The sequence below is a fragment of the Chanodichthys erythropterus genome, chromosome 11 (genome assembly GCF_024489055.1).
Source record: "Chanodichthys erythropterus isolate Z2021 chromosome 11, ASM2448905v1, whole genome shotgun sequence".
In the NCBI taxonomy this organism is placed as follows: Eukaryota; Metazoa; Chordata; class Actinopteri; order Cypriniformes; family Xenocyprididae; genus Chanodichthys; species Chanodichthys erythropterus.
Genome location: NC_090231.1, coordinates 28,578,776 through 28,603,894, shown reverse-complemented (window position 1 = coordinate 28,603,894; position 25,119 = coordinate 28,578,776). Strand labels below are relative to the sequence as shown.

Here is a 25,119-nt window from a genome sequence, read left to right as displayed (position 1 = left end):
ATGACAATAATTTGATGTTTTCATCCTATTGTTTACTATATTTATATGCTTGGTCGGTGTCGTTGTGGGTTTTGGTTCTTTCGTGGTTGTAGGCTGTAGGACCTATTGAAATAACTGAAATCATTTGGCGAAGTGATATGGAACAGCAATGCGGTCAAGACCTGCCTAGAACTACTTTAGCCGTGCGTTTCCCTGAAAATAACTGCACACCTTAGAATGTTGAATGTCAACCAATCAGATTTGAGCATTCAACAGCCCCGTAGTATAAATCATAATAATCCATCAGTTAACTGTACTTTATAAATAAGTTTAAAACCTATTGTTGAAAAAAAAAAAAACTTCTCTTTTTGCAAGAAATCTCTCGATGCCAAAGCTTAGACTTTATTGATGGAGACAACAAAGCCGAGATGCCTGGACAGAATTCAAATTACTTTTAATGTGTGGCTTAATCAGAGTTATCTAAATTCACAGATTCTTTGTTTTTCAATGAGATTTTCAGCTACATCCTCTATATATTGGTTTCATTTTTAACCCTTAATTCAATAGAATTGCAAAGTCTAAAATGAAATATATTGAAATACCTGAAGATGTCCTTCATCCTGATGGTGGAGTATTAATTCAGACTCCAAGCAAAAACTGAGTAATTAACGGTGATGTAGAACTGAGCAAAGACTCAGGATATGCAAATGTAACCATCACTGATTGGTGCATAGTGACATACAGCACATTTAAACTGACTGTATGCAAAAAATGTGAGATAATAGCTACTAAACATCAGAAGTATGACAACAAAAGCTGACAAATTAAACACAAAACGAACTGGTAACTGTGGCCTCCAATTAATATTAGAGAGCATCCTTCTTCTCTCTCTCTCTTTTATTGAATATACAAGATACATAAGAGGTAAAGGTAAAGTTGAGAAGGTAACACAATGACATCAGTTAATCATTTTCTGAATGCATTTGTAAGATTCCTGGTTTAAATTGGCTTTGGCTACATTTTTCTAGATATTTACGTAGTGCAGTACCTGGCTGCTCTGCTCTGGAGGTCCACTCAGTCCTGCAGCAGCCATGTACGTGCTGCCGATGGTTTTAATCTTCTCCACACCACTGAACTTGGGCTTAGACAGCAACTGCAGGTAAGGAGAGGAGGGAAGTTATGAGTGGATGTCAATGTTTCAGAGCAGTAGAAATCTACGCCATGATGTTATTTTACGATAAATGGCAGAGAGAGAATGAGATAATGAGAACTGAAAGAAGCAGGACAGCAGCCATACACACTGACTCAACACTAATAATAAGTGAAGCAAGCCAAGCATGGATCAGGCCTGTATTTAGATCCTTCTGGGTGAACAGAGTTGCAGCCAGAACTGTTGGGCTAAACATGAAGTCAGACAAACCAGGGCTTTGTTGTGGTGGTGATCACCTACATTTCCTGACCCTTTTCCTGCTGATGCTTAAAGGGTTACTCACTCTCATGTCGTTCCACACCCGTAAGACCTTCGTTCAAATTAAGATATTTTTGTTAAGATTAAGATATTTTGAAAGGATTCTGATCCCCAAGAGAAATCAACATAATTACCACATTCAAGGTCCAGAAAAGTAGTAAAGACATTGTTAAAATAGTCAACGTGTCTGCAGTGTTTAACCTTAATGTTGTGAAGCGACGAGAATACTTTTTGTGTGCAAAAACAAAACAAAAATAACGACTTTATTCAGCAATTTCATCTCTACCCTGTCATTCACCTATGCTGTTTACGTTGTATAGACGGTGCAGGCTTCCGGGTTCTACGTCAGAACACGAGTCATTATTGGCCAGCTCTCCTGCGTCAGCACCACATGCATGCAATGCTCACGTGAACAGCATCGGCCAATAATGAGCCGGCTGTCTTGACGTAGAACCCGAGAGTCTACAACGTAAACAGCGTACATTAAGGTTGAACCACTGTAGTCATGTGGACTATTTTAACGATGTCTTTACTACTTTTCTGGACCTTGAATGTGGTGATTACATTGCTTTCTCTTGGTTATCAGAAACCTCTTGGATTTCATCAAAAATATCTTAATTTGTGTTCAGAAGATGAACTAAGGTCTTACAGGTTTGGAGCGACATAAGTGTGAGTAATTAATGACAGAAATTCTTTTTTTTGGGTGAATTAACCATTTAATTCTCAATCCAAAAGGAGCTCACACAAATAAGCAGCTCAAGTGATAAGAATGTACATTTGCACAATGGCTGCCTCATTTCATCAAACTACTTGAATCATAGTTGAGGTGACGCCCTTACCGTGAGTTCACACCGCCGCCGGCGAGAGCGTCAACAATCGTCTTGGCCGCCCTGCCAACAACGCTGTGCTGTTCGTTCAAACCGCCACCGATGGGAGGGTCAAAGTAAATGACAAGTCGCGTCAACCAATCGGAAGCCTCTCAAGCGAGGACCTCTACATTCCAATTGGTTGCCGCCGAACCGCGTCATAGCTCATTACCATAAAGTTATCCTGATTTCAACTCTCCTCGACGCTCTCACCGTCCAAGACGCGCCACGCCGCTCTCGCCGGAGCTCGCCGCCGGCTCTCATTGAAAATGAATGACTAGCGTCACTTTGATGCTCTCGCCGCCGGCGGTGTGAACACACCGTTAGAATTGAAAGCTCTTCAGATGTTGACAGAAGCACAATTCATATACAATGATTCATGTACTCATTCAGGGAATGAGAGGAGAAGAAAGAATAAGGAGATGAGTGAAAAGCAGGACAAACACATATGCTGTGAGACATGAGATGTGACATCACTCTGACCTCATCAAAGTCGGCGATGATCTCATTGAGGAGCCTCAAACACTCCAGTCCTTCTTTATTGATGTCACACTCAGTGTAGAACTCTTTGAAGTCTGGCACCGAGGCAAACATCACACATACGCAGTCATATGACTTATAGTACAGGTCCTGGAGAAGAGGATTGGAAAGACACGTGCAGCAAGAGTTTAATGCTTCTGTGTAACAATCATTCACATGGCACAACAGAAACAACAAAAACATGTTTTATGAAAGGATATTCACAGACTCACAGAGGACATGAGATATGACCGATAAAACACATGACATGAGCGTTTTGAGTAACATTAAGAGAATGTCCACTAAATAAACTTGGGATGAATAAAATCAGGAGTGGAACAAGACTAAATGTACAGAGGCACTGGATGAATTGTTTCACAAATGAAAAATCTCCATATTAGAAAGTAAGAAAACAGAATTAAAAACAATAATATATTATATATATATATATATATATATGTGTGTGTGTGTGTGTGTGTGTGTGTGTGTGTGTGTGTGTGTGTGTGTGTGTGAGTTACTATAAAATACAGTGTTGGCTGACCTAGTATTCTTTGTATAGTGTACATTGTAATCATACAGTATGATATTGGAATGGTATGGTGGAGTATTGTATGATATGATCTTGTGTTGTACATGGCAGTGTTTCCCAACCTTTTTTGTCTTATGTACTGCCACAGACCAATCTGTAAGGTTCTTGCAAGTGTTAATTTTACACACATTATTTTGTTTCCTTTCCATAAAAAAAATGTCCAAAACCATAACATTATTCATAAATAGTTATTTTAACATATTGAGCATAATCCAAAAATTTCCAAGTGCCCTCTGGAACCGGCTCAGGTACCTCTGGTTGGGAATCACTGGTATATGTCTGGCCTTTTATGGGAGACAGAAGCAGATGATATACAGGTTCATCCCACTCATTCGAAGCCGGTTCCTACCTTGTATTTCCAGTTTAGTAAAGAGATAGTGGACAGCAGCCCCACCTCATTCTTTTTGTTCTCGCCCACGAAGAGAGCGGCCACGTGCGCAGGGAGAACATTCTCCAAAAGGAGACGGTTCAGGTTTTCGCACAGCTCGACTTCTTCCTTATCGGCCAGGTTCTTGTTCTTCAACAGGAAGTCCTGACGACAACAGTACTCATTCTGAGGGGAAGAGAGAGGACAGAGTGAGGGTGGGTGTCTTTCTCTGCACTGTATTACTGTATGTGTGGTGTGTGTGTGTGTACCTGGCGGGATATGAGCAGCATGGTAAAGAGGAAGAGTGTGATGTAGATGCAGCTCATGAGTTGTGGGTGCTTCATAAGTCCTGCTTTGGACAGTATCAGTTTGAAATCCTTAATACTGCAGACAAACAATGTAGATGATTATACCAGAGATGCACAGATATCAAAATCCTTGCCAATACAGATTATTATTTTTATGTTAAGGCCAATGGCCAATATTAAAATTCTATACTATTTTGTCTAAATAAATATAAATTATAACATTAATTGTTACAAAATGTATTGTTTTAAATGTCCAGTATGAAAAAAATGGATATTTATTATTGATTTTCAAAATATTGCATTTAACAGTGTTCAAATATTAATAGAATAACTTTTAGTTAGCATTAGATGATGGCAATGCTAAACTAAATTTAAAAATAGGGGAAGTATGAGCATGAGAAATATGAGAGTGTACCAGGTGTTGTTGGTGTAGAGCAGGGAGCTATAGCTGCTGAAGAGGTTTTCCTGGGAGTAGAAGATGATGATGTAGCAAATAGTAGAGACGATGAAGAGGAAGGCCATCTTCAGCTCCAAACTCACCCTCAAAAACACGCCACAGGCGATCAACGCCAATATACAATTATATACCAAGTACTGGAAAGGCAAACCATACAGAAATAAAATGAGTTATTTTTTTGTACCGTTTTTTTTTTTTTTTTGTAATACTCCCATAATACTCCCATAATCTAACATAATCTATGATGTGGGATTGGGTTAGTTTGTTTTATTTATAATTAGATGTATATAAAAATAACAGAAGTTTAAGGCATGTCTCCATCTAGATATGTACTGTAAATAAAAATGCTTGCTACTCACAGGCAAATACGAAAGGTCTTCAGTATTAGTCACATTATGGCCACATAAACTCTTCGGGTTTTTTACATACTGTGGAGAAAAAGACAAAATGATAGAAAAAAATGTTAACAGATGGAACTACACTGCAAAAAAAAAAAAAATGCTTTTTATCGTTTCCAGTCCAAATATCTAAAATTCTTAAATCAAGATGCATTTACTAGACAAGTAAAATGACACAAGATATTATGTCTTGTTTTCTGAAAAAAATAATAATAAATAAAATAAATAAAAAAACAAGCTAAATTATCTGCTAATGGGGTAAAAAAACATGTTTCAGCTTGAATTAGGATTATTTTTCTTACCCCATTGGCAGATAAATTTAAGATAATATCTTATGCCATTTTACCTTCTAGTAAATGCACCTTGATTTAAGAAATATTTAGATATTTGTACTGGAAACAAGACAAAAAGTAAGAAAAGCATTTTTGCAGTATACTTTTATAGTGCTTCAGTGAACACATATACCGACAATATTGTCTGAGAACCTATGCATAAAAAAAAGTCTCATTTCTGTTGTCTGGTCTATTTTTTGTTGCGTTACACTAAATGTGTGTGACTTATATTGCAGTGACAGAAAGGCTAAGCATTACCAAGCTGAACATGGCGATGATGACTATGACTGCAATGGCCACAGTTGCCAATGGGAGGCGCAGAAAAGGTCTCTTAACCACTGCTTCTGAAAGAGCCGAGAGCCACGTACATGACTTCAACTTCTCTGGAAACTTCCTCTGAGCGCGAAAAAGAAGATTAAAACAACTGTTAAAAGAGAAAGCAAAATAGATTTGACCTGAGCAAAAGCTCAAGGTTACAGAAACCAGCGTGCATTGGAAAAAGCAACAGTGTATTTGAATGGGGGCAGAGAGGACACTGGGAGGAACACTGTGCATATGTCCGACTCTGTTGCAGTATGTATGTACAGTAGTCAACTTTTGAAGTGGATCAAAATAGTTCAAAGTTGTCCTAAGAACTAAGTTTTGATAACTTTGATAAAAGGTTTTGATCCACTTCAAATGTTGACTACTGTATTTAAGTTTGCGACACTAGCAAATGTCAGTCTGTTTTTAGTTATTTCACATTCTAATATAAGTCAGTGCCAACAATGGACACAGCATGTGACATTCTCCACATTACAGCCCTGTACACAGCAAGAGACACTGCATGCATCTATATAACCACAGGGGCTGGACCTTTATTGTGCTAGGCAAACAAAAATACCCCAGAAACCATCAGGCCAACTGAATGTGTGTGCATTGGTGGTCTAACCTGCAAATGACCCGCAAAACAGATGCCTAGAATCAAAAGCAGAAAACACCCCAAAACCGCAAACGCCAGGCACAGCTCTTTACGCCTGACAGAGAGAGACAAAGAAAGAGAGTTATACAGTCTCAGGGCAAATGACTGGAGCACATAAAGACACGTTCAGCACCAAAGTGTTAAATTGAGTCTGCCAGTGGGGTTTGCTTGTGTTCATGCCACTTACTGCTTGGTAACAAACATCTGGATGATGTAGATGCAGAAAAAGATGAAGCTGGCACAACCAATGTAATATTTAAAGCGTGGCATCTCTATAGTCCTGTACTGAGAGAACAACACACATGCACTTTAATATTCGTTTATAACATGCAGACAACACATGGTGTATGAAACAACAAAATTCTCACAGTAAATAAATAAATAACTGTTTGTCTGTCGGTCTAATACATGCATCCCAAAAGTTACATTTAAGTGAAGCCCTCAGTAAAACACTAACCTGCTTTTCCAGGTCTCGTTTAGTAAACCACAGCATGAGGCTGGAGATCTCTTCAGACTTCATCCACTGCCTGGACACACACAAAATCTTTCTTCATTCGTTTCCATGCGTGCTAAATGTGCAACTTTAACCAAACTGGACTTAATTCCATGCAAAATGATTTAATGTGCTTGTTTATGTAAAACTAACTTGCTGGAGCTCAGATCATTGATGGTCGTGGTCATCTTGTCGTAAAGCTCTTCATCAAACTTAGTCTTCTGTGATTTATTCCTACAAGGACAGTAGACACAGATCACAGAGACAAAAACACACTTTGACCCATGAGGTAACACACACAACAATGCACGTCTAAATGTGCATGGGCACTATGGGACAGGAAAGATGTTTATAGCTCTTGTCATGCTGTTATTGAGTTATATTTGACTGAAGCCAGTACAGGGAAGCTTGGGTGAATATGTGTAAAGTTTGTATGACTTCACAAGTTTTTTAGTTAATACTTTGTGTAGTTAAGTGATCTAAATAGATAATAAGAGAAAATTCGAATGTAGTTTTGTTGAGAATTGAGTGTGTGTGTGTACCTGGTATTCCCTACCTTATGGGGACCAAATGACCACCAATAATATGGGTAATTGTTGAGCTTATGGTGACATTTTTTTTTTTTTAAATAAATTATACTAAATTAAATGTTTTGAAAAAGGTTTCTGTGAAGGGTAGGTTTAGTGTAAGGGGATAGAATATACGTTTTGTACAGTATAACATCATTACATCTATGGGATGTGATGTGCGTGTGTGTGTATTTATGCGTGAGGGCTGTGGCAGACAGAATGCCTTGTGTTAGTTTAAACCCTGACAGAGAGTCCCCTTGCAATGTGCCTCAACACAGCTCAGAAAGGAAAATGCCGTTTCCTTTCTCTCTCTTTGCAAGCAGAAACACAAGTTTGTCTAAGCCAAAAGTGCTCTGTGGGCTGGAAACACACCATAGATGTACTGAGGGGGAGTGCAGCTATGGTCATGCTAACCATATGTCCAGTTAGCAGCAGCTAACTGAGCGTTTGCATTGTTAGTGTTGAAACTACGGGCCCCATAGAGCTGTCTGAGCCAGTATAGCTCCACTCACTTATATGTGCTCAAGGGAGGGGCAGGTAAAGAGAAGGGCTCCTCAAGAGACTCATCAAAGCTGTCAGAGAGCAACAGTGAGAAAGACAACTTCAACATCACTGCTTCAGTCAGCAAGACAAAAGACTTACTAAAGGGGAGATTTATAAAAAGCTGATTTTAAATAAACCTCATGCCATAGACCGACCAATAGATAGACCAATAGATGACACAATCACCACTCACCTCTCTGTAACTTTGGTCGGTACTGATCTAAGAGGGATGTCCTAAAGAAAGAGACAAAAGTGAGCATCTTTCACACAGACTGTGAACCTTTGCACCCTTGCACCTCTGTGTGTAAATAATGAAGGAATTGACCTCTTTTGAAGGATAAGTACTCTATCAAAATTATGTTGCAAGTCTACTCTCTCGCTTATGTACCCAATTATTCTAGAATCAATGACCAATTACTACACAGTTTATAATCGTGAAAAAACAAGTTTTTGTATCAGGTTATGTTGCACTAAATATAATGGTAGAAGATGAGAAAATGACAAGGGTTAATCTACCCAAGTGTCAAGAAGTAGGACAGTTGACGTAATTTCTGTCATGACAACTCTTGGAGAGATTGACATGGTAATGGATATGGCAATGTAATGTATTTGGTCTTGGTGGAATAGATCTGCTACACTGCTGGTGCTGATGCTGATGCTGATTGTTGCTGTTCCTGCTGCAGAGCAAGTACAGAGACTACTGCTACTGCCAATACATTCACAGACATGCTGCTGTGAGCAAGTAAAGAGATGCTGCTGCTGTACAACATTGCATACATGAATAACCCCTGGTAGCAGATCTATACAGGTGGAGCTGGGGAAGGTGGAGGGTTTCTGAAAGCGCGCTGCAGACTGCTACAGCAAATACTGCCATGTAATTGAATGTTGAGCAACAGCTAATTGGCTGCTGATGTAACAGCAACCAATCAGGCTGTGCTATGAGATAATGACGTGAATGCTAGCAGATTGAGTTAAGGACCTATCAGCCTGTGCCATCTAGAGTTTCATGACAGAACTTTGTATAAATATTGACATTAACACACGAGAATAATGTGCAACAGACACAGACACAAATTATGGACGTGTAAAATTAATGAATGTGTCAATGTCAAATACAGACAAGCTCTATTTTGGATAAATTAGTTATTCCCCTTTCTAAAAAGATCCTCCATACTCCATTCAACTATTTTTTATTTTCCTTGCTTTTGGATGATCATTCAAAATTTAGTTATTTTTGGAATCTACCGCAGAATCTGTTCAAACACTTGTATTTTTAGAGATTTAAAAATGTGGATAAAAACTGTGGATACCTACTTTTTGAATAACATGTATATGAATAACATGTATATGTTTGTATGTCACAGAAAGCTTAGCAAGTTTGACAGGCAAACTGGCGGATAACAACAAGGCTTATCAGCGCCGCAATTTGATTGGCTATGTGGGCTGTCAGTCATTTATCTGTTGTGAGGTCAATTTTCATTTTTGAGCGATCTATTCCTTTTACGTGTGTATCTCTGACCTTGCAGCGACCCTTTCCATTGACCATAGCATCTGTGCAGAATTCCTCTCGGCTCTGCAGATGGGCAAACGGTTTGACGGCCCCCCATGACTCCAGGAAGCGTGTCATTCGTACAGATGCTCGCATCTTCAAACCGTCATTCACACGAGGCTTAGTGACACTGGGGGCCATCAGTGATGGATCTTTTGACTATACGCACAAACATAAACAGCACACCAACATATTAAGATTCATATACAGTGACATATAAATGGCAGGCACGCACTGCTAATGTTTGAGTTAAATTTTCTACCCGTGGGTCAATGACCAAATAAGTCTTGATGTTGAGCTCTTTAAGGTAGGGGTCTCTCAGGTGACCATTCCCCTCCTCCACCTCATACGCTTTGTTCAAGTGCTTCAGAGTCGCCTCTGTGATGTGAACTCGTCTGATGGAGAAAAAGTAAAAGTAGCAGCTTACAAAGAAGGCCAGATATATGACATTATGATATGGATAATATTCTGCGTGCAACTTCAACAATTTTCATTTGATAAGTGATTTCATTGTTCATACCCTGGTAATCCACCTGACTCCATATGATTGGCTAAGGTGACATCATGTGACCACACATCAAACTGCCACTTCCGTAAGCCAATCACACCACAGAGGACGTTTCCGGAATGCACACCTACTCGCATGTTAATATCTACACCTGTTGCCTCACGCACCTGCCTGCAAGTGATGATTAGAACAATAATCAGCCTTTCATCTGCCACATATCTTGGCCAGTGCTAGAAAACAAAAACACTATGAGGAGAAATGCTGTCCTAATGATGATGTGAATGTATATTTTACATGTCGTATAAACATATAAAGACTTACTTGATGGCTTCGCACATGTCAAGGCCCATTTTAACACAGTTTTTGGCATGATTTGGCAGGGAAACGGGGAGGCCAGACACACAGTAATAACAGTCACCTAGAATTTTTATTCGCATGCACTCATTCTCCTAAAGGGAACAAACACAAGCACAAACAAAGACATATAATATGTACAATTCTGAGCACAAGTATCTAATTTACCAATTCATCAATTAAATGTTTGTTCAGGAGCCAAACTCATTGATTAATCAGAATTATATTAGGTTAAATTATATCATGCTATATAGATTCAATTATACACAGTACCATTCTAAAATTTGAGATCAATTCTATTTTTTAGCAAGGGTGCATTTAATTTATCAAACATTACAGTAAAGACATTTATAATGTTATAAAAAGATTTCTATTTAAAAAAAAAATGCTGTTCTTTTGTACTTTCTGTTCAAAGAATCCTGAAAAAAATGTATCATAGTTTTCACAAAAAACATATAAAGCAGCACAACTGTTTTCAACATTGATAATAATAAGAAATGTTTCTTGAGTAGCAAATCAGCATATTAGAATGATTTCTGAAGGATCACTTCATGACACTGAAGACTGGAGTTATAATGCTGAAAATTCAGCTTTGCTATCACAGGAATTATTTCAAAATAAATTAAATAGAAAGCAGTTATTTTAAATTGTAATTGTAATAATATTTCACAGTATTACAGTTTTACTGTATTTTTGATCAAATAAATGCAGCACTGGTGAGCATAATTATATTATATTATACACATTCAATCATATATAATCATACTTACTTTTGCAATCTGGTCAAATTTCCCAAAAAGTTCATTCAGCATGATCACAAGCTCTTTAGGAGAACAGTCACTGGCCAGACGTGTGAAACCCACGATGTCAGCATACAGGATGCTAGCAGAAAGCAAGGGGAAGACAAAAAGAGACAAATGTTATGTGTTTTAGTAGTTAGTTTTGGAACTAAAACAGGGGGAGAAAAAATGTGCTTGCTAGTTTGAATCTCAGGTTATGTTAAATAGGAAGAGAAGACATTTAGGAGTTGATATGACTTGTGCCGAGTCCTTTTTAACGAGGAGAACAACAGCAGCAGCAGCTCAGTGCCAGCTGTCTGAACGCCCGAGAAAGAATTAAAACTTCATAAACACGGCTCATGGAAATTAACCTTTAAGACCCAGCTGTTCTCAATGCTGACTACAAGACCAAACACACACACACACACACACACACACACACACACACAATCCATGTCATCAACAAGACTAATGAACAAGTTCAAGAAGAGAGCGGACCCCATAAATCTCAGCAGGTGAACAGCTCGCTATTGTTTGCTCATACACACAGGTGAGTCAATCTGTGTTTTATCTGAGCAGCTGGAAGCAGTCTATCTAAATATAAACGGCTGCCTGAGAACCATGCATTGTGAGCATGGACAAAAACATATTAATAGATGCACCCCATCCCCCTCTCTACTCTTGGGGTTGATGGGAAATAAAACAAATTAAATGAGTGGCCTCATGATGAGCACTCTGAGAGTTAGGACTAACAGACAGACCATTCATTCACTATCAGGACTTGATTAATGAGGAATGACAAAATTAGAGAATGAAAACAGAACAACACACAAATGCCTCTAGTATTGTAAGACACCATTGATGAGTATATGTGCATATGCACAATGACGTGTGTATGTTACCTGACATTCTCGTGTCTCTTCACGTAGAGACTGTGGAAGTTGTTGTCCTGGACCATACGCTGCTGTTCCTCTTTATCTTTACACTTGCAGCGTTCCATTATGGCCAACTTCATCTTCATGGAGATGTACACAGGAAGGACTGACAGTAAAAGGTTTTCCTACAGAACAAACACACACACACACACACACACTTAAAGATAACACCCATAATATATATACTACATTGAGTTTAATGTTAAAGTCTGTTTTCCAAATTGAACATATGAATCCATAATTACAGTAATATTAATTTCATTCTCTAATCTCAAGTGTCCTAATCTTTTACAATTTCTTCTGCTGTTTGACTGTAACAGATTAAGTGTCACCAGGCTGAGATCTGGACTATGAGAAGGTAATGGGAGATTGTATGGTATCATTCAGATGAAGAAAGCATTGTATTAAGTGTCTTATAAGGACACTTTTGCTCTGTGTGTATGTGTGAATGTTGTCTTTAGGGTTTAGGACACCATTAGGACATTGTTTCTGAACTTTAGTATAATGAACATATACTGCCAGGGAGGTTAACAGCCTGCCATTAAACTTTATCCTGCTTTTCAGTGTTCTCTTTAAGTGATGTCACTTCCTTAACAACAGTCATAACAAACTGAGAAACAACAATTCCTTTGATTGTAAAAAGACACAATACGTTTAATTAGAAACAGGGTAAACTTATTCGATGATAAACTTATGCCTCCTTGATTACATTTTCAATGTATAATATAATCCTCAGCTGTCAAATGTAACGATGAATGAAGCATTAAATAAATTGAAATAATTAAATAAGTTTGCAAGAGAAAATTCCCAAAGCTTATATTCAAAGTTTTTAAAAAATAAATAAATAAAGTGAAGGTTATTTAAGCATTATTTTGACTGAATACCTGGGCAGACTGAAGAAAAATTCATTTGAAGGATCTCAGTCTTGCATAATTCAAATACTTGGGCAGTTTGAAGAGAGATTTGTAGATTGAAAGCTGTGGTTGCTATAGTGTTGCTAAGCAGCGGCCAAGGTTCCGAGTGGTTGCTAGGACCGAAGATGGGTATATGCTAGGGTGTTCTGAGTGGTTTGTCAGCTAAGGCCAAACTGTTTGTCCAATCCATTAGAAAATATATGACAACTCATGTCAGAACAGACTGAAGGACTGTGCTAAGTTAGATGGACTTAAAGGGTTAGTTCACCCAAAAATCAATCAGTTCGAATCAGTGGTTCGGAGCATGTAACAAACGATCTCAAACTGCCAAAGTCACGTGATTTCAGTAAACAAGGCTTCGTTACGTCATAAGTATTTCGAAATTTTTAATGGTTCACATGACATGGCAGTTTGATACATGCTCTGAACCACTGATTTGAAACAAAAGATTCATAAAGCTTTGAAGCGTCATGAAGCAGTGTTTTGTAATTGCCCTTCACTAGATATTGTTGAATAAAAGTCATTATTTTGTTTTTTTGGTGCACAAAAAGTATTCTCGTCACTTCATAACATTAAGGTTGAACCAGTGTACTCACATGAACTGTTTTAAATATATCTTTAGTAGCTTTTGAAAGTCTAAAGGCCGTTGTTTCACAGATAGAAGAGAAGAGATGGAACAACAAACAAACAACTTCTGTACAAAGCAATAACAACAGACGCCCACTTTGATGAGTGCTTGTCTGAGGGGGTTAATAAGAGATACCTGCAACCCTATTTTAAAGAAGTACAAAGACATTTTTATCGCTCATAACTTCTGGAGAGAAATAGTGCAATAGTGGACAAAGATTAAACTTTCAAGCAAGCATGTGCTGACCGCCTGTGTTCATGCACACTATCAAATAAAATATACTTTATATACAGTTTTTCTAAAACAGACAGTTTGATGCCCTTACATACCAGACATACCAGAAATGACACATAAATTGTAAGATATCATGGGTGATGTGTATTTGAGCATGTATATTTACACACAACATAATTTGCATTTGTTTTATATATATATATATATATATATATATATATATATATATATATATATATATTAGTGGTGGGCCGTTATCGGCGTTAACGTGCTGCGTTAACGTGAGACTCTTATCGGGCGATAAAAAAAATATCGCCGTTAATCTACAAAAAAAGTTGGGTTGGGAGCTGGGTCTATAACTGGGTCTGACTTTCACCTTGATATTTTAGCGTGGATGTATACCTAGCCAAATTGACCCTTCGCAAAGACCCACCCCCCTTAATTACTGTTGCTTTGTCCAACAAGCCCTAGCGCTATCACACCACACACAGTGATAAATGCATCGCGGAGCAAAGAGGACACTGTCAACACGTCGAAAAGACAAGACAGAGCAGTTTACTTATGATATTAAACAAAGTCCCAGCTTTAAAACTGTGTAGTTTTTTTAAGAAATTCAAACAATAAAAACCGTTTTGTGGCTCTTTAATGTGTCGTGACCATAGTCGTGACAGATTGCTGTAGCGCCTCAGCTCAAGAGGCTCGTAAACCGATCATCTCTCACTAAGAGTCCATTTATAACTTCAAATAAACATGAATGAACATGAGAATCAATGTTGTTTCAAACGCGGAAAGATGTCGATATACACAATTTTTCAAGTTTAACTCAGAGGTTAATCTTCTAACTCCTGACTGCTTTGTCGGACAAAATGGCAGATTACTTTTAGTCACTATTTGGGCACACATATTCTGAATGTCTTCGGCAGAATTTAATTGAGCCATTTTAATCTAGATTAATCTAGATTAATTCCAAGATTACAGTGAGATTAATCTAGATTAAAAAAATTAATCTATGCCCACCACTAATATACAGTATATATACAGTATATATATTTGCTTTGGTTGTGTCTGTGATGTGTTTAGGTGAAGTTGTATGAGCACCTGCTGTCTCTTCTCAATCTCCAGTTTCATGCGAATGCCCAGGCAGCGAAGAGTATCCTGAAATGTCTGCCTGAGAGTTTTCTCCATCAGAACCTTATGAAAAGCCCCAACTGTAGTTCCACAAACAAACACCACAGCATTTGACAGCAACTAGAGAGAGGGAGAGAGAGAGAGAGAGAGAGAGAGAGAGAGAGAGAGAGAGAGAGAGACTGACTTTAACATTTTAACATTGAGGTGTTATATCCTTTTCAGCTTCTTAACATACAGACTTGCTGAAGCTGAAAACCTTCTTTCCTTTCTACCAGCCCTAATGTGGATTTAACTTTACCTGATTGGTGATGGGGTGTCTGAGGTGGGGTTTGGACACTGTGAGGTGCACCAAAAGAACAATGATGTGAGACAGAGAGGAGATGATACTCAGGATTACAGCACAGCTCATCTGGAATGGCAGCATGGTGTAGACTGTAATGATGATGAAGAGGAAGAAGGGCACCTGGAGAGAACAAGATGAAGAGTGCAACATCAACATTTATTTAAGACAGGCCAGTATTTAATTACAGATTACTGGCCATATGATTTAATGCATGACAGTGAAAACATAAGAAAATTCCTGCTGAGAAAAGTAGCAAGTCTCTGTAAATTATTAAAGCTAGTGTGTTACCTGATCCCATGGTTGTATTTTTCCAACGCCAAAAATAAAAGCAAAGCCCATTGTGAGGTGTGTGGCCCACACGGAGAGGCCAAGAAAAGTTCTCCATCTCTGAGAGAGGGTATCTGTACACACTAATATAAACACGGCCAGGAACAAACACAACGCTCCTCCCACAACTCCCACAAATACACCGTGGTCATGTGCATCCTGAAACACATACACACATGGAGAGAGCAAGGTGTTTAGGGCAAACACACATATCACACAAGACAGCTTATTCAAAGGTTTAGGAAAAAGCAGTGTGTGTGTGTGTTTGTGTGGGAGTTGGTGTATGTACTGGAGTGCATAAGTTTCCAAAGAAATAAAGAAATCTGTTTAAAAGAAATTTGGCAGAAAAATGCAAACATAAAAATGCAGGAGCCAAAAATCCTCAAAAATCTCCAGAGATCACTTGATTCCATCTGTCACAGAACTAACTCTAGTTTAAAACCAGACACCATCTGAGTGAGCATTAGCTGCAACACAATTATGACAAAGGAAAAAAAAAAAAGGTTAGTTCAGCCCTCCAATTTGATGTTTGCACATTCCAGACAGGCTGTGGATGTTTTAGTGACTCTTTCGACAGGTTACATCATTACAACAGTAGTGAGCAGCAAGTGAGTCATTTAAATCCTGCAATCAACCAATTCATTCAAACACATCGATTCATTCAGGAATAAAACAAATAACTTATGACAGTCATTTAATTGTTCACTTAGCAGATTCATTCTAAAACACTGATTCATTCAGTTCATTCTACTGTGGCTCAGTTTGGAACTATTTTTGTTTGGTAGAGAATAAAAAATGAAAGTAAAGACTTTTTAATAGTTACAAATAAATCTATTTTATATAAATGACATTCTTCTGAACTCTCTATTCTAATATATATTATATATATATATATATATATATATATATATATATATATATATATATATATATATATTATATATGGGTCATTGAGATAAGGTTTTTAGAAAGTGTAAAAAAAACATAATGGAGAGATATAATTAATTTTGAAGTTTTAACAATGAGATTATGTGGTTTTTATAATCAATTAACACTACTTTTGTCATTTTGTACAATATGGACAAAATTTGTCACCAAAAAAGTCTTGGTTTTACCGAATGACACTTTTGGTTATACTGAATGACGATATTTTCAAACAATGCTAACAGGCTGATATCTAGCTAGCTAGCAAAAGGACAATCAAACATTTTATATTTACTACAAGCTTTAAAAATATTATAAAATATTATATTATACCTTATGTTTCGGGACATGCGTATGAGAAAGTGAAAACATGAATGCTTCAAATAGTCAAAAGAGTTAGTTACTTTGCTTCATGACCATGTGGTCCTTTGCAGGTGTCTGAATGATGTCACATCCTGTCACATGATATTGACCGCATGACTTGATCCAAAATGGTCCCTTTATATTGGTTATTCCGAATGACATCAATGAAATTCATTTTTCCGGACATTCTTTCTCATAACAAAGCAACGACTTCACAAAATTTTAATACCATTTTGCACAGTTAATATATGATGTTATAAAATCATGCCACAATAAAAAATATATATACATTTATTACATTTTAAGATATTTTAATCACAAATGAAATGGCTTTATTGGCCTTTGGACGGTTAAATCGAACGACCTTTTGACACTTCAAAAACTTTAACGTACCTTAATATGTAGCAAAATATAATTAAAACGTTTTGGATTCAATAAAAGAGATCTAGTTGTACTACCTTACATACTTTGGATGTCATATCTTTGTTTTTTATTATTAAGGCCTTTGGACAAAAAAAAAAAAAAAATGCCTGTCACGTCATTGACCCTTATACAAACTGGAGTGCCATTTGACTAGAGTATTTTGTTTATTTATTTATTTTACTAAAGTTTTTACTGTATTTTTGATGAAATGAGTGCAGCCTTGAACAACTTTGAACAGTAGTATAATCTCCAAATCTCTAAACACATAGAGCACATATATAGAGTTGGATTATTAAAATGATTAAATGACACTATCAGACTAAAAGTCATTACCTGTGTGGGCAAATCACAGCGGTAGGTTGACCCAGCCACTCACCCACCCACCAATATACACACTCACCGCAGTGAGTCCTCCACTCATGTTCACCCATTTAAATCAACCACTCTGAATTACCAATGAGATACTTAACTTTCAAACAGAGCACAAAATACATACCTCAGTCCACAAGCATACAGAATCTTACACCTACACATACCACCATCATCCTATGGGCTTTGTGAAGGTTCAAATAAATAGTAAAACAAAATACACACACACACCCACACAAACAGAGAGCAACACTGGTTGTAATTCTGCTCCTCCCACGGCCAGTTGGTGCAAAGAGAGGAGGTTACAGTAGTTCTCACAGATGGTATAGTGCTTATCTGCTAAAGAAATGAACAACAGAGGTGCGGAAAGAGCGTTCACGGCCCCTCTTCACATCCAGCTTAACCCAGAGAAGGTTTATGTGCAAGTTTATGTGATAATGTGCCAAAAGAGCCAGAGAGAAAGAGACTATCATACAATGTGCCACATATTCCCCAAGAAAAAGCAATTCCGATGGACTTGGCATAAACTACCAATTATTACAATTAAAACACTCAATTTCCTGTCACGGATAATGCCAGTTCACATCAGCACTGCGATCGTCAGACCTCAGATTACGCAACTACAGAGGATCAGCACCTCAGTAGCTGTGGGATTATGTAAGAGAGGCTGCTTCAATCATTAGACACCATCTGAACAACAAGGTCGAACCTGATCCAGAAAGAAGAGCAATGCATGTTGAATACTGACTTTGCTGTGTCTTTCCTAATTTGAAGCGAATGGGTGTTGGAGTGTTGGAGCAGTGTTGGAACTGAAGTTTGCAGGAAGGTAGCCCTCCAGGAGCAGGGCTGGCTTCCCCTGCTTTTGAGTGTGTAAGCGTGTATACTGTGTGAGTGCATTTGCATGAATGTGACATCTCACCAGTTTCAGGCTGAAGAAGAGCACTAGCAGTGTGGCACAGGTGAGCATGCTCAGTCCCAGCAACAGAATGAACGGCTGGTATTGGCTAATGCCAGAAAATTTCCTGTACAATGCTTCCTGTTTCAACTTCTGCTCGTTCAGCAAGTACTTCCCTTTTGCTGGCATTCTGACCAAAGGCAGTGAGGCGACTAAATAATACTGGCCTACCAAAGCAGAGTGATCAGATGCCACAGAAATACACCTCCTCCCAGCCAGCAAAGTGTGGCTATGTTGAAATTCCCATAGAAACCATGTGAGAGTGTGTGGGAGGTCATTCCAGTGCAGAACACTTCAGCTCTACCCTCCACAGCACCATTCTGTGCATGTCCTTTATGATCCTTCTTATTTTTGTACTTTTCCCGTCACTCTGGTTCCTCCTCCTAGTCCTGTTGGAGAGGGCTTCAGGGTTCCACTGTGTGTGCAAGTTGAATGAAAGGTGATGCAATGCAAATTACGGATTCTTCAACAGTCCAAAAATTCCTGTCATACAAAAAACAGAGAGTTATTTGTTAGATGTGCTACAATGATCACACTAATATGACACCTACTATAGTCATTCTGACCCACATTGAGAAACATTGAAAATAAAGGGTTAGATCACCCAAAAATGAACATTGTCATTAATTACTTACCTTCATGTCGTTCCAAACACTCAAGACCTTTGTTCATCTTCAGAACACAAATGAAGATCTTTTTTTTAATGAAATCTGAGTGATTTCTGTACTCTCCATTGACAGCTATGCAACTACCACTTTGAATGCTTCAAAAAGTTCATAAAGAGATCGTAAAACTAATCCAGATGAATTGAGTGGTTTAGTCCAAATTTTCTGAAAAGACACAATTGCATTATATGATGAACACATTTAATTTAGGCTTTTATTCACATATAAACATTGATCAACTTGCACATCAGTTGTGGTAAACAGAAGCTCAATCATGTTTGCTTGACACACGCGAGAACCAATGAGGTTCATTCTCAGGTGTTACGCAGTACGTTTCAGCTTCCCAAGAAGCTCTCGTGCATTCTCACTCATCAAGTAGGTTGAGTTGAGCTTCTGTTTATGTTCGATGATCAATGTTTATATGTGAATAAAAGCCTAAATTCAATCTGTTCATCATATAAAGAGATAGAGTCTCTTCAGATAATTTGGACTAAACCACTCAATTCATATGGATTAGTTTTATGATCTCTTTATGAACTTTTTGAAGCATCAAAGTGGTAGTTGCGTAGCTGTCTATGGAGTACTAGCTCAGATTTCAATGAAATGATCTTCATTTGATCTTCATTAATGACAAAAGAATTTTTGGGTGAACTAACCCTTTGAAGAGACATGAAACAGAAATGAAACATACCCTCAAATTGTTCCCAACCTGTATGAGTTACTTTCTTCTGTTGAAAACAAAGGAAAATATTCTGAAGAATGTTGGTAACCAGACAGTTGACGGTAGTCATTGACTTCCAAAGTATTTTTTTTTTCCTACTATAGACGTCAGTGGTTACAATCAACTGTTTGATTATCAAACTTTCTTCAAAATATCTTCTTTTGCATTCAACAGAAGAAAGAAACTCATACAGGTTTGGAATAACTTGAGGGCAAGTAAGTGACAAAAATTTCATTCTTGGGTGAACTATCCCTTTAAGGAGCTTTTCATTTAGAAACTAACTTGGGTTTGTTTCAAAAGCTGTGGAATCATGCATCAAGATTAGAGAGCACATTTTCAGGTCAACACTCCTTAGATCTCTATAAACACTGCTCTGTTCAATCATTCCCACACTGGCGGCTCTCTGTGCCTGTAAAAAGGCTTTTGGGTAGAGTTCAACATTTGTGTGGATTCAGTGCTCTCTTCATTACTGAGCCTAATGCTGATGGCTGTTGTCCATGGCATCCTTTGGCAAAACCTGCAGCTACACTCAGATTGAGAGGAGTGGACCTTTACAAAGAAAAACCTGAGTAAACACTGAACACAGATTATGTCCACGGTGCAGGCAGTTGTTAATGGTCTTACTATGAAGCCCATTTGATTAGAAATGTTTCTTGAACAGAAAATCAACATATTATAATAATTTCTGAATGATCATGTAACACTAAAGACGAGTAATGATGCTTTGCCTTCACAGGAATAATTACATTTTTAAATATATATAAAATTGTGTTAATGTTTCACAATATATTATACTGCAATTTAGATTAGCGTAGCCTTGGTTAGCATAAGAGACTAGTGTAGTGTAAAAATCTACAGTACATACACTAGAGGGCTTTACACACTGCACTTAACTACGGATTATCGTCGTTCTAAACACCGCTTTTAAACCTGAGTAAAGGAGCATTTCACACTTGTAACTGTAGATGTAGATGTGGGGTTAGCACCGCTTTTTACCTGGGGTTATAAAACCCTGCTCTGCAGCAGGGTTAGCACCGCTTTTGTGGTGTTAACTCCGCATTGCGGTGCCAAACTTGCACAGTGTGAAACAATGCAGTGTTAGAATGTTACAACAAGATGCTTAGAAAGCGACAACCAATTGCGTGCCTTAAACTGGTCCCGTGTTGTGTTTGTCCAGTCAGCGACACTGACACTGTAAATATGCAGATAAGGACTTTATCCCGGGGTTTAGGAATGTGCAGTGTCTAACGGTAGCTTATGAATACCCAGGATTAACTGTTGACCCCGGGTATAGTATAAGCAGTGTGAAACGTGAATAAAGATAACCCAGGATTTCATTTACCAGGGGTTTAGAATGACCCAGGATTAACAATTTCAAGTGTGAAAAGCCCTTAGTTGACCTCCCTTATCGACTAGTTAGTTGTTGGACAGTTAGTTTATCATCGTCATCATCATGACCCATGCTTGATCTGAATGTCCCGGAAAACAATCTGCATCAATACATCCTCGTTCAGTTGGAGGAAACAGTCCAAAGAGGAAGAAGAGCAGTCTCTGTAAATAAGCTGCATCCAAAGGTCATGATTTCTCATTGCAGGTTATTATTGTTTGAGGAAGGCAACCAAACGATCATTGAAGCGTAAGCAACAGCTTCACATCTGAATGTACACACACCATGAACACACTAAACCATCAAGAGTGTTTCAAATGATGCTAAACCCGGCTGTGCTGACGTATTGCTGACAAAACGGATCACTGATAACAGCACTGAAAACTAAGAAACATTTTTGTCTGTTCTCATTTCCCGTAAATTCATTGGATTACCAAAACAGTATTAGAAATATCCACACTCCATTGAAGTGCCCCTGAAAAGAAGCACAGAAAAAAAGCAGAGAGAGAGAGAGAGAGAGAGATGAAGAGCGATAGAGCACTGGGATTCTCCACTTTTTTCTCTTTGTTAAGGGTCATTAAAGACCTGAATGACAGTACCATGTCACTCTCTCACTCTCCCAGACAAATGCACCCAAGCCAACAAGCGGCCTTTATATTCCCAAACTAAAGTTACCATGGCAAAGGAACAATCCAACAGGGCAATAACCGAAAGAAAGACAGAGATAGGGTGGGAGAGACAGAAGGAATGAGAGTGAATAGTCTTTCCATGCGGAAACAGGGAGGGTCAAATCCTCCTGGCTGCTGCTGTAGTTCCTGTAAGCGCACAGCAAAGAGCGGTGAAACTCTGAACCTGAACAATGATGTGATGCTTAACATTACACAAGTATAGGCAGGCCCGCATTAACACATAGGGTCCTGGGGCTATAGCAAACTGTTCATAGTCTTGGTGCCACATTTTCTACCGCAGGAATAATTAGTATATATATATATTTTTTTTTTTAATTTAACACACAGAGATACAATGTACAATCGATTTTAATCTAATAAATCATCTAATAAATCGCAATAATCTTTGTGCTTTGTTACTTTTGATATGAAACATAGTCTCAGATTTCAAATGACGTCCCTTTTATTATGAGATTCAAAAAATAAATACCGTTTTGCCGCTCTTTAATATGGTGAGACAGACCACTGTAACGCCTCAGTTAAAGAGAAGCGGCAGCACGGAGCGCATGTGAACATCCTCTCCGCTTTAATACCAGTTACAGCGTGAAATAAACATGAATAAACATCTGAAGGTATGTTAAAGGATACAGTACAACTTACAGAAATCCGTACCATATCTCATGTAATAGTTCAATCAGTGTTTCAACCACGGAAAGACGTCAATAAAACAGGTTGTAAACAAAGTCATGTTACATCACATTTACCTCAGAAAAACATATTCAGTCACCATAAACTCATTAGTCAGCTAGAAAAGTGAACTCTAGGAGAGCAGAATTCTGATAAATACATGCATCATTACATTATAATTTTTAATGTTCTTCAATATTTAATGCATGTTTGAAAAAGTCAGTTATGACAGTCATGATTTAAATATTTATATTTTTTTTAAAAGAGTAGAAATATTATGATTATGTAATTCTAAACTTTATTTAGGCCTATTATAAAAAACATCATTGAGTGTTATTTAAGTGTTTGTATATAAATAAGTTAATTTTAACCTTAATTTTAACCAATATTATTACAGTAGTACCAACTGACTCCCATGTGTAGTTTACAGCATTAGTTTAGATTTTTTTCCTCTAGAAAAATTGCCATGTACTGTATCTGATATACTACATCCTAAATAATCGATATCGAATTGAATCGCAAGCATGTGAATAGAAATCGAATCAAATCATGAAAATTGTGACAATACCCAGCCCTAATACAATGTATTGAATCCCTGTAATACAATATATCAGACTACAACACATTAAAAGCATAAATGCATTAACACCAAATATGAGGTCGAAGCAAACATGTTTCCAGAAACAGCAACAACTTTTGAGCATATGACTGCCTTAAAGGCCGACTGAAGTGCCTTGAAACGTGCAGCATTATTCAATGTGTTGACGTAACTTCCATTGAAACAGGAAGACAGGGCGGGATATATCGAACAATAGTGAAGCCAATAGCATTTCGTTTTTATTACAACTTGGCTTCAACAGCTTCTCCTACATATCGCTTCAAAATATAGCATTCTGTACAGAATTTAAATGGGTCCGATATGCTTTTTCTGGTATGTGCCGACTCGCTCATATGATCCGCTCTGTGCTATTGTGTCTCTGGACTGGAGCAGACTGCGTGTGCGCTGCGGTGGTTCGCTTGACACTAACGTGAAATAGTAAATGTGTAAAAAACAATTTTAGCCACAGCTTCAGTGTCTATTTATAATGTAGGGGGCGGATGCTTTAGATTCTAGAGAGCATTTGATTAGACAGAAAATCTGATGAGAAGCTGAAGTGCAGAGTGATGTCATCAAAATCTTTGATTCATATTGACAGAAGTGAGAGACTAAGTTTTGAATGCTTATAATTTCTAAATGCGAATTTTGTCATTGTTTTGGAGCACACAGGCTTATAGATACCAGTAAAGCTAACATATTCATACTAATTAGGGCTGCACAATAAATCCCAATTAACATGAAATCGGGCTTAAACCGATTTGGCATTAGAAACAGTTGAGTGTTTGAAAACATCCTTCTGTGAGATGACGTGGCTTCAAAATATTATTTCACAGTATTTGATACAGTGATAAAGGCTGTCGATTAGCATTGAAGTATTATTAATATACGTTATTATCACGAAAATACCCGAGAAGGCTTGAAGAACTTAGATAAACCATATATTGTCATAGTTGTGTGTTTATTAGTCATGTTTAATCAATCAAAGCATTTCAATCTTCTGTTTATTCAGCTACAGCGATAGTATGATGGCCTTAGAGATTTCCTGGAATGTCATACATTATATCGTACTTCTGCAGGGTATATTTGGAGTTTCTGCATGAGAGCGCCCTCTGGCTTTCAGATGGAGCAGCATTTATTTCTGATCACAGAGCCGTGCTTCACTGAGAAGCTGCGCATTAAAAACATTACAGAGCTGGCAATTACAATGAGGAGAATTATATTTTTTAATCTCTAAATCTAATCTTTTTCACTCTAACGCTAAAACTCTGTAAGACAACTACTTTATGAATTAATAACATTTAAATTATCATCAATAAAATATTGTCAGGCAGAAACCTTGTATCTCTATATTTTGTCTTTTCTTTCCCCATAAATCATTACTTTTGGTCACTCTTTAGTTTGCTTGTGGATTTTGCAAATATTTAACCAATAAAAAGTATTAAGATCTGCTTATGACTAAACCTTGTAACTCCATTGGCTCCTTGAACTGTTGGTAAAACCTCATAACACCACCAGCTTCCTGAACCTTGAATGAAGTGCCGCTCGCAGTTTGCATCGTCTCTGCTTGCTTGAAGGTAAAAAAAGAACTGGTTGTTTGAATAAGAACAGCGTTTTCTTTACTCAAGAAGCACTATATCTTTTTATAACAAGATTTTGACATATTGATGCACTTGCTGCCTAAGATGCGGCTGATGCCGTTCTAATGATTGACAAGATCAGACATTTGCTGTTTGTGCTTTATCGAAAAAATGTAACACAATTTCATACATAATGTCTTTCAATAATTCAAGCACCTTTCAAGTACCTTTTCA

At 37.7% G+C, this 25,119-nt stretch overlaps 1 protein-coding gene across 3 annotated transcripts in view; it reads right to left on the bottom strand.

Moving 5' to 3' along the window:
* Positions 1-25,119, bottom strand: part of adcy7 (adenylate cyclase 7) — a 53,609-nt gene that overhangs the window by 5,168 nt on the left and 23,322 nt on the right. For 2 of the 3 annotated variants that reach the window (XM_067402280.1, XM_067402279.1), the window contains 23 exons: positions 18,547-19,065; positions 15,510-15,707; positions 15,177-15,341; positions 14,849-14,998; positions 11,942-12,099; positions 11,031-11,142; positions 10,228-10,355; positions 9,919-10,077; positions 9,661-9,793; positions 9,369-9,557; positions 8,043-8,083; positions 7,819-7,878; positions 6,891-6,971; positions 6,702-6,771; positions 6,432-6,529; positions 6,215-6,299; positions 5,542-5,679; positions 4,913-4,981; positions 4,512-4,690; positions 4,058-4,172; positions 3,816-3,974; positions 2,797-2,943; positions 1,028-1,132 (listed from right to left, as the gene is read on the bottom strand). In XM_067402280.1, the coding sequence (XP_067258381.1) occupies positions 1,028-1,132; positions 2,797-2,943; positions 3,816-3,974; positions 4,058-4,172; positions 4,512-4,690; positions 4,913-4,981; positions 5,542-5,679; positions 6,215-6,299; positions 6,432-6,529; positions 6,702-6,771; positions 6,891-6,971; positions 7,819-7,878; positions 8,043-8,083; positions 9,369-9,557; positions 9,661-9,793; positions 9,919-10,077; positions 10,228-10,355; positions 11,031-11,142; positions 11,942-12,099; positions 14,849-14,998; positions 15,177-15,341; positions 15,510-15,707; positions 18,547-18,711 (2,904 nt within the window). In that variant the 5' untranslated portion in view covers positions 18,712-19,065. The remainder of the gene's footprint in view (positions 1-1,027; positions 1,133-2,796; positions 2,944-3,815; positions 3,975-4,057; positions 4,173-4,511; positions 4,691-4,912; positions 4,982-5,541; positions 5,680-6,214; positions 6,300-6,431; positions 6,530-6,701; positions 6,772-6,890; positions 6,972-7,818; positions 7,879-8,042; positions 8,084-9,368; positions 9,558-9,660; positions 9,794-9,918; positions 10,078-10,227; positions 10,356-11,030; positions 11,143-11,941; positions 12,100-14,848; positions 14,999-15,176; positions 15,342-15,509; positions 15,708-18,546; positions 19,066-25,119) is intronic. The other variant, XM_067402281.1, reaches the window with a different exon arrangement.